Here is a 10105-nt window from a genome sequence, read left to right on the forward strand (position 1 = left end):
TTCGCCACGATCCATCCTTTTTGGGAATGAGCAACGCGGGGACAGCACATGGGCTCAGACTCTCGCGCAGGTATCCTTTAGATACGAGATCTTCGACTTGCCGACGAAGTTCTTCATGCTCAGAGGGGCTCATTCGGTAATGAGAACGATTTGGTAGTGCTGCATCGGGAACCAAATCTATACGGTGCTGTATGTCCCTGAGGGGAGGGAGACCAGCAGGAAGATCCTCAGGAAAGACATCATCAAACTCCGAGAGGAGCTCAGAGAGTTGTGGTGACGATGATGGACTGGCAATAGACACCGGAGAAAGTACCAAAAGAATGACGAGTCCCGTTTCTTTCATTAGTGACTCGAAGGGAGCTCGTTGAAGAAGAAGGACTGGTGCGGTTGGTGTGGAGATAGAAGCGGGTGCCGGTGGTGTCGCACTTATGGACGGTACTGTTGGTTTGAGAGTGAAGGTGCGATCATTGAATTTGAATGTATATGTATTAAGGAAGCCGTCATGTATCACGCGTCTGTCGTATTCCCACGGTCGTCCAAGTAAGAGGTGGCATGCGTCCATAGGAACCAGGTCACAATAGACTTGATCTTTGTAGGCTCCACCAACTGAAAATTGAACCAGGGTGCGGCGGGTGACGGTAAGTTCATTACCCTGATGCAACCATCCAAGCTTATAAGGTGATGGATGAGGTTCGATGACTAACTCAAGCTTGGGGACAGCAGATTCAGCAATCACGTTCTCACTGCTACCAGAATCTATTATAAATGTGCAGACCTTGCCATTGATTGTACACCTTGAGGAAAATAAATTCTTGCGTTGTGGAGACTCCTCAGAAACCTTAGGAGTTAAACATGTTCGACGAATCATTAACAAAGAACCTTCGTCTGCTTCCAATTCTTCTGTTATCTCGTCAGGGCTATCATCGTAGACAACCTCGACATCGCGACCAGAAGTATCGAGCAGCAAGCCTCGTTTATTGCGGGTGGGACATGCTGATTGTCTATGTCCGAGTTCACCACAAGAGTAACATCGTAGGCCTACTGGTCGTGGCTGTCGTTGCTGATCAAGAGGAACAATAGCTGTTTCTGACTTTGATGTTGTACTGTCGGAGGTGGACGATGAAGCTGCAGACGAAGTGGTGGTAGCGGGACGGTTCTGGCGACTTGTGCCCCATGCTGGAAAACCATTCCGGTTCTGAGACTCTACCGTTAAAGCTTGTTGATGTGCTTCCGAGATAGTCTGGGGACGAAACAAATTCAACGTGAACTGAATTTGTTGCCGAAGACCTCCAATAAATCGCATGACCAGTTGTTGTTCTGAATCTCTTATCTCCACGCGGTTTATCATCTTAAAAAATTCCGTTGCATACTCTTCGACTGATCGTGTTCCTTGTCTTAGATTTTGGAATTTTTGGAACATCAATTGATCATGGTTGTAGGGCAAAAAAAATTTTTGCATCTCCCTCTTGAGCTTATCCCAAGTAGTAATTTTAGTTTTTCCGAGGCGTGATCTCGTTGTTCTGCTTTGAGCCCACCACGCAGCTGCTCGGTCGCGAAAGCGAATTGCAACGAGAGGAACACATTGATCTAGTGGGACCTTCTTAAACTCGAGAATTTCCTCGACGGTAACAAACCAATCGAGTAATTCCTCCGCTGAGTTTGAACCTCGAAACTCTGGAATTTCAACTTTGAAACTTGATCTCCACGCAGAGTTGTCATGTTCATCCTCTGACTCAGATTCGTTGTTGTCGCGCTGATGACGAACAGGTGGAAGCGGAGCAAACGGGTTGTCATCGTCTTCCTCTTCTTCTGAATCTGCGTCGCGACGGGTGCGTGAGTTGCGTCGATGGCGGATTGCTGGAGCTGTATTCTGGGTTGTTAGAGCAGCTACTGCTTCCATAAGAGCCGCGACTTGAGCTTGTAAAGCATTCACGGATTTTTGCGTAGCTGGTGTTTCATCCTCCGCATATTGTTGAGAACGTGTTTTTCTAACCATTGTAACCGGTTAGCTGATATTCGGAGCGTAGCAAAGCTCTGATACCAACCTGGCGCAGCGTACGAATGGGTGAACGGTCGATCTAAGAACTTAGGGTTCTTCGAGACCTGTTCTTGGATCGATTAAGAGTTTCTTTCGATAGCTCCTTAAGACCAACTTCTTGTTAGATGAATTGAATCGAATCAAACAAGGGATAAAAGCCAAAGCTCTTCTTATTATAAAATCAAACGTATCTATCATATGAGCCATAGCTCTACTTATATAGTAGTTCCAAAGCCACAAACCAGCTAGGAATAGGAAATAAAACTTATCAAGAAAAGGAAATTATAAAGTTTAACTATTTTTAAAAGTAAATATTGAAAAAGGAAAACATGAAGGTTGTTTGAATCTTCATGTTGGCGCTAATGTTGATGATGCTGCTGCATCAGTTTCGAAGGTTGCCGGATGTGACGCACCGGTCCAACACAACGAAGGTGTTCTTACTCGGAGATAACCTCACCAAGCAAACTATGAATGTTCTAAGACAAAGAACAATGAGAGAAGACTCAAAATAAGCAAAGGAAAATTGATGATTTTATTCATTGAGAGACATCACATATATATAGTGTTTGTGAGTCAAAGAAACATAAAGAAAAATGTTGGAAAAGACAACATAGAAAATATAAATCAATGAAAACAAGACATAAATTTCTGCACTTTGACCAAGACCAGTCAATGGCGGAATTTGATGAAGACTTGGCAAGGTTCATTTGACTGTCCAGGTTCATAATGTGTCCAGGTTCATGCTGTGATGATCAGGTCGTCCGCGGTAAGGAGAAGGACGGACGCAAGGCTGCCCGCATGGTTGATCATCGTTGATCCATGAACGGATGAAGAGATAGCTCGACCCAAATCTTCAGAGAGCCTAAGTAACATCCCTTTGGAGAAGTTGGATGCATCGATCATCATAAAATTATCAAAGTGGTCGGAAGAGTCGAGATCAGCCTGATCCGGGCGTGCGGTACGTCCCAAACGGGCCAGAAAAGATAGGCTAAGTCCGGAATCAGATTCATCTTGATGATCATGGGTTCTGGCTTGACTGTTGGCTCTAGAATGACGAATGGGTCGGGGAAGAACGCCTGTGGGTCGGCTGATTCGGTCATCAGGTCGTGAATCCATCCTTAGGTCGCGTCCGGGTGCACTAGGATCGATCCGGTACACGGCTCTGTCCGTTGATCTGGTACGGCTGAATGGCTGAACCTCAGTTGGACTGATCTGATCGTCCTGAGTCTGCTCCAAGTCCTGGTCCAGGTCCTGGGTTCCATCAGTAGCCGCCGGCGGCTAGCCCCGTGCTGGCCGTAGCCGGCGGCGGCTAGCGCCCATACTGGCCGTAGCCGCCGCCGGCTAGCGCCCGTACTGGCCGTGGCCGCCGGGCGGCTAGCCCCGTCCTGGCCGTAGCCGCCGCCGGCTAGCGCCCGTGCTGGCCGTGGCCGCCGGGCGGCTAGCCCTGTGCTGGCTCGGATCTTCGGACAACAATCTCCGGTACACAAGTCCCAGGCTCTGGCCGTCAGAAGTCTGTACTTCGAGTCTTTCCCAAGTCCTCGCAGGACAAATCATTGAGATTCCGCGTACGAAACTCCGGTTCTTACTCCAAACTAAGATCGTCGGAAACACTTCGGAAACTCGTAAGATATCAACGGGAAGGAAGATCTTAAATTCTTCGTACGAAACAGCGATGGTTATCTTAAGACACCACTCATCTCAACTCTACGAACGAATGAAGAACTTCCGAAGAAATCTTAGAAAACAATGGAAGTCCGAGAGACGGCCCGAAAGGGACCAAACGCGATCGGACAGTCCGTTTACCATTATCTGAGATAGATACGATGATTTACGTTTATCTTTACGTAACAGGATAAATGTCAAGTTTCCCGAAGATAAATGTCAAGTTTCCAGATAAACATGAAGGCCGACGAAAATGGAAAAAAAGCCCGCCTTGCGGCCCAGAAGGAGAATAGACCGTCATAAGAAGGAGTATATAAAGGAGCTTTGGGAGAGGAAGAAGGGCAGAGCAAAAAAATCCTAGAAAGAGAGAAAATCCGAAACCTAGGGACTTAGAGAATTCCTGCTAGCTTAGGACTTAGGAGTTTAGACTAGCGGAGCAAGACTTAGAACGTTCTGTCTCCTATATTTCCGTCGTTTTCCGCGGCAGCGTTTCTCTACTTCCCTTTTCGGAAGAATATTGTATTCAATTTATCATCTATTCAATAAAACGCCTTAGTGCAATTTTCCGCTACGTTGCTTTATTCTATCAATTTCGTTTGGTTGTCGCAGAGAATCCGAGCCTTCAGGGAAAACTAGGTTTACTTAGTTTTCCTCCGATTTATTTAACTAAAATCGACAGTGCGAATTTCGGTTCCCACAAGTCGGAAGTCAACATTGCGATTATAATCGATCGATACTCATCCTGAGTTGTCGATCGATGTAGCTGAGAAGATCCGAGTACTAGAAGATTATAATCGATCGATACACATTCAGTGTTGTCGATCGATATCGAGGACGAAATGGTTTAGCCGACTACTTCACCAAGACTTCACCAATTACGAGATTGCCCCTGACAAGTTTTAACCTAATGGAAATGCTTAAATACTCCTGCTAAGTATTTTTGACGGCAAGTTTTGAAACCCTTTGAAGCTTGAAGCTTTTTACAACCAAAGCAGAGAGTGTGAGAGAGAGACTAGAGTTTTATTTGTTTGAGAGAGATTGGAGAGATTTCTCATCTCCTTTAGTATTTCTACTTTATTCTATCTATGCAATTCTTTCATCTATCTATTGTTATGAATTGTCTAGCTATGTCTGAGTAGTCTACTTGTTAGATCTAGGGTTTAAATAGGTTTGTGGGATTAGCCCCAAACTATAATTGCTAAGTTGTGATACTCATCAAATGGATTGTACCCTATGCTTGTTTTAGATTAGCTAACTAGAACATAGATCACTAGGATCTTAGATTATCTTGAATTATCCATTTAAGCGATGCCTGTTTCCCGTTGAGAAGAACGACAGTTTCTCCTTGAGACCTTGTGGTCATATTCGGTTCGCGCCTAGGCAGATGTAGAAGCGTCGATCGATAACTCGACTGGTGAATCGATCGGCACCGCGAAAGGTGTATCGCTCGATATCTCAAAAGGATATCGACCGACTCTTTTTCTGTGTCATCATGCGAAAGGTGTGGCCAGAGATCTAGATATTTTAACCAGTGATTCATTCACATATGTTAAGCGGCTGAGATCTATAGTATCATGCAAGCAACTTGTTAAAGCATTTATAGAGATTATAATCTCCATTCCTGAATAGAAACCCTATGTCTAGCACTCTTTATCCCATTTAAACAACCCTTCATATTGTTAGTTAGAGCAACTGCCTTGCTCATTTTAGGAATTGTTATTTTCATTTCTATCATATAAACCAACATTGCCTAGGATTGATTAGTAGATTTTATTTAATTGGTTCCCTAGCTCCTCATGATTCGATCCCTAAGTACTACAGCTGTACCTCTTATTTGAGAGAGTAAGCTCTACTGGGTAATTTAAGCACTATCACTCCTGCTAAGGAAAACCCAACTATCCCCTCCCCCACTCACTCCTCCCCTCCTCCCCTCCTCCAGAACCTTCTTCAAACCCTCCTGACCCCCTTCAAACCCTCAAATTCCTCCCTCAAACACTACAGCTTCTCCCATAAACCGTCCTCCCTCCTCTTTAATCCATTCAGACTTGCAACCAGACCAAACTTTTGTGCTCCCTTCCTCCACCAACAGGAGACAGAAACCTTTTAAACCCAAGTCCTCCTTAAAACGCCCTTTCTCTCCTCCATCCCTTTCCCCTTTCTCTGATTTAAACCCTTTTGCCATCTTAATTCCTTCCTCAACCCATTCCCCTCCCCATAAAACCATCAAATTTTCCATTGAAACTGACCAAAACCATCCTCCCATTGATTCGAATCCCCCTTTGTCCCATCTTTCTCTTGCCCTCCCTGCTCCCACTCCTTTTGAAGGATCTCTCCAGTTAAATGGAGTGTCCCCCGCCCCTTCCCTATGAGTATAAAACTCTTTTTTGGAATGTTCGTGGTTTAAATGACCCGAACAAACACAAGCCGCTCAGCCAATGGCTCCTTTTGCATAAACCTATTTTTGGTGCACTTATTGAAACCCACATAAAGGAAACTCAACTAAGCTACGTTATGGCACGTACATGTGGTGGTTGGAATTTTGTTTCTAATCACCAATCTGATGAGGATGGTCGTGTCATTGTTATTTGGAAAGCCCCTCCAGCAGTGCGTGTTCTTGGTCAGGCTCGACAGTCTCTTACCTGTGAAATTCAGATCAGCAATGGTCTCAGATTCTATTACACAGCAATATACGCAGCAAACACTAATGAGGAAAGGCAGGACCTGTGGGTAGATCTTCTCAACATCCAGCAGGCATTATCACTAGACATCTACCCCTGGATTTTGGGTGGTGACTTCAATCAAATAATCCACCACGCTGAGCATTCTTCGTCTAGAATCAACTCTATCACTCCCCCAATGGTGTCTTTCCAGAACACGCTAACTCAGCTGGTGTGTTTGATCTCCGATTCTTAGGCCCACTGCACACATGGTCCAATAAAAGCCCCACCTCCCCGATTGCTGAGAAGCTTGATCGCCTTCTTGTAAACCAACCCTGGATAGCCAATTACCCCAACAGCCTAGCTACCTTTCTCCCACCAAACTTCTCAGACCACAGCCCTTGCCTTCTAGACCTATATGTCCCATTACCTTGTGCCGGTACCCGTCCTTTCAAGTTCTTCAATTTCCTAACCAAACACCATAAATTTATCCAGACCCTTGAGCATGCTTGGATTCAGGCCGGACGCTATGCTTTGGACCTCTCAGCGCTCTGTCATAAATTGCAAAAAATAAAACAGGCTTTAAAATTACTAAATATAGAGAACTTTTCACATATTCAAGAGAGAGTGAGAGAATCTAACATTTTGCTTCAATCTGTGCAGGTACAAGCGCTTCAGAACCCCACACCTGAAACATTTAGAGAAGAGCAGATTCATCATGAGAAATGGTGCTTTCTCCGCTTGATTGAAGAGGCGTTCTTTAAGCAGAAATCCCGGATAATTGCCAATGGCGATGGGTATGATTGCCATCTCATATTTTCAGAGCATCTTATCGCCTCAAAGTCTGCCGTTTACTGACTGTCCACGGACTTGGTTCCAAGAGCTCATTGTCTATCGATGCCCACAACATCTGCAACAATCTATGACGGCAATTCCTGATGTGAAGAAATCACAAGAGTAATGATGAAACTCAATGCCAATAAAACACCAGGTGCTGATGGCTACACTTCTGGCTTCTTCAAAGCTGGTTGGGCTCTGCTTGGATCAGAGGTCATTTCTTCTATCAGTGCTTTCTTATACACAGGCTTTCTACCCTCTGCTACAAACGCAACAGTTCTTTGTCTAGTTCCAAAAAGACCAGGCGCCTCTTCGATAAGTGATTACAGACCGATCTCTTGCTGCAACACACTGAATAAGGTCATCTCAAAGCTCCTTGTCCATCGCCTAAAGCCTATCCTACCTGCTCTCATCCTGCCCAATCAGACAGCATTTGTTCAGGGACGTCTATTGGTTGAGAACACCGTTCTGGCTGCCGAGATCATCCATGGCTATCACAGAAACAAAGGCCCAAAAAGAATGGTGATTAAAGTAGATATAGCAAAGGCATTTGATACTATCAGTTGGGATTTCATATTTACCTGCCTGGAGAGCTTGGAAATTCCATATGACTTCATCCGGTGGTTACAGGCTTGTGTATGTACTCCCTCTTTCTGTGTCGGATACAATGGGACGGTACAGGGCTATTTCAAAAGCAAGCGCGGACTCAGGCAGGGTGACCCCTTGTCGCCGTGCTTGTTCGTGATTGCAATGAACTATTTGTCTACACTCCTGGATAAAGCAGCAGCAGAAGGGAAGTTTGGATATCACTATAGATGTGCAGAGTCAAAGCTAACGCATTTATGCTTCGCAGATGACTTACTTATATTCACGGAAGGCTCGATCCAATCTATCCAAGGAGTTCTTGATGTTCTATCGGATTTCCAAAGCCGCTCTGGTCTGGCAACCAGCATCTCCAAAACTTGCTTCTTCTCTTGTGGGCTGTCTCATATAGAGGTGGAGCAAATCAAGCAGGCATCAAATTTAACACATGGAGAGCTCCTAATCAGGTATCTGGGTGTCCCTTTATGCACCAATAAGTTGTCATTGGCCAACTGTGAACCCCTCCTGCAAAGTGTCAAGACAAAAATCAACTCCTGGTCAGCAAAAACGCTGTCCTTTGCGGGTAGATTGATGTTGATAAACACTGTCATAGCAGGCATATCTAATTTCTGGTGTACTACATTCACGCTGCCTAAGAAGGTTATTAAACTTATCAATCAGATGTGTGGAGCTTATCTTTGGAAAGGTACACTGGAAGGGCATCACTCGGCTAGGGTCGCATGAACGGAAGTTACTTTGCCAAAAGAACAAGGGGGACTAGGAATTAGAGAGCTAGTTACCTGGAACAGAGCGTGTGCACTGAGACTGATATGGTTGTTATTCTTTAGAGCGGGGTCGATTTGGGTCGCTTGGTTCACCAAGGAGATCCTCTCTGGATCAATCTTTAACTTCTGGATAATAAAAGAAAATCAGAAGTACTCTTGGATGGTCAATTGTCTGCTCAGATTGAGAAATATAGCTTACCCCTAGATCAAGAAGCTAATAGGAGATGGGAAATCATGTCGCTTTTGGACAGACAACTAGACGCCTTTTGGTAATCTGTAGTCTTTCTTAAATCTAAACCCATCCTCACGATTGGGAATCCCCAGGAATGCGGTTGTCGCTGACTTAGTGGTTGATGGTGCTTGGTCTCTCCCCCCAGCTAGATCAGAACAGCAGGTCTCTCTCTACTCTTTCATCTCAACTATTACTCTGTCTGAAACCAATCAGAACAGTATGTGTGGTTACTTGAAAGAACAAAATCATCAAAGACTAATACAGGAGCAATCCACAATGAGATAAGAGCTGACACTGCAAGAGTACCTTGGTTTAAAACAGTATGGAACCCATGGGGGATTCCAAAACACAGCTTCCTCATGTGGCTCTTTGTTCTCAACCGATGCCCTACTCGAGATAGACTAATCAACTGGGGTCTTCCTACTGCTCCCAATTGCCTGCTTTGCAATGCGTTGGCTGAATCTAGAGATCACCTATTCTTCCAATGCCCTTTTGCTTGGTCTGTTTGGTTGACGGTGGCAGCGAAGTGTAATCTCACCCCTCTCCCAACGTGGAATCAGACTATGTTAGCTCTCCAATCGCTCTGTTGCGCTCGCCGTCAGAAGATCCTCACTCTACTAGCCTGCCAAGCTACCGTCTATCTCCTCTGGACTGAGAGAAATAACCGTCTTCATCGCCAGGTTTTCCGATCATCCGACTCCATTGTCTCCTTTGTTTCTACTACTATTCGAACCAAAATTGCGTCTATGCGGGAAGCTTCTCCGGCACTATCCTCCTCTATGTTTGCTATCTGGTCTGCTTGAAGTCGATCACCTCTGTGAGCCATCGCTCGATCGATCTTCTGCATGCTGCTGGCTATACAACTTCTTCTGATAACGATGACTAAATGTTTGGGCTTTGGGCCTCTAGCTTATTTGAGTTTTAATTATACAGTATGGTTCATATGTAAGGTTATTAATGGGCTACGCCCCAAAACAAAACTGTCTGGCTGGGCCTTGTGTTTCTTTTTTATTTAATAGTAAAACCTTAAAAAAAAAAAAAAAAAAAAAAACTATCCTTAGTAAATTCCCTAACCACTGTATCGGTCATTTATACTTGGATGTTACACATATATCCGCATCAATTTTATTGTAATCAGTACTAACATTTCTTTAAAAAAGAATTAAATATCAGTTAGCTACAAAAATAACCGGTAATAATTATATTATTTCAGATTAAAAATACATTGAGAAATGATATTACTGGATAATACTTGTTAACAAAATAGAAAATTATAAATCCAGAAACCAGAGTTGGAAAAAATATATCCATT

At 44.3% G+C, this 10105-nt stretch overlaps 1 protein-coding gene across 1 annotated transcript; it reads left to right on the forward strand.

The window, feature by feature from the left end:
- Positions 1-7320: 7320 nt before the first annotated feature.
- On the forward strand, positions 7321-9596 carry LOC108820254 (uncharacterized). Its single transcript, XM_056992918.1, has 4 exons — positions 7321-8243; positions 8702-8830; positions 8886-9010; positions 9115-9596. Exons 1-4 carry the CDS (start codon positions 7321-7323, stop codon positions 9594-9596), a joined length of 1659 nt encoding a protein of 552 aa, XP_056848898.1.
- Positions 9597-10105: the final 509 nt, after the last annotated feature.

Source organism: Raphanus sativus, chromosome 8 (genome assembly GCF_000801105.2).
Source record: "Raphanus sativus cultivar WK10039 chromosome 8, ASM80110v3, whole genome shotgun sequence".
NCBI lineage: Eukaryota > Viridiplantae > Streptophyta > Magnoliopsida > Brassicales > Brassicaceae > Raphanus > Raphanus sativus.

Bases quoted from the DNA above. Each gene is read 5' to 3' on its own strand.
- LOC108820254 (XM_056992918.1), top strand. From the start codon at position 7,321: ATGAAACTCAATGCCAATAAAACACCAGGTGCTGATGGCTACACTTCT. The intron at 8,244-8,701 runs GTATCTGGGTGT...GGATAATAAAAG, and splicing joins CATGGAGAGCTCCTAATCAG to AAAATCAGAAGTACTCTTGG. The intron at 9,011-9,114 runs GTATGTGTGGTT...GGTTTAAAACAG, and splicing joins GTCTGAAACCAATCAGAACA to TATGGAACCCATGGGGGATT.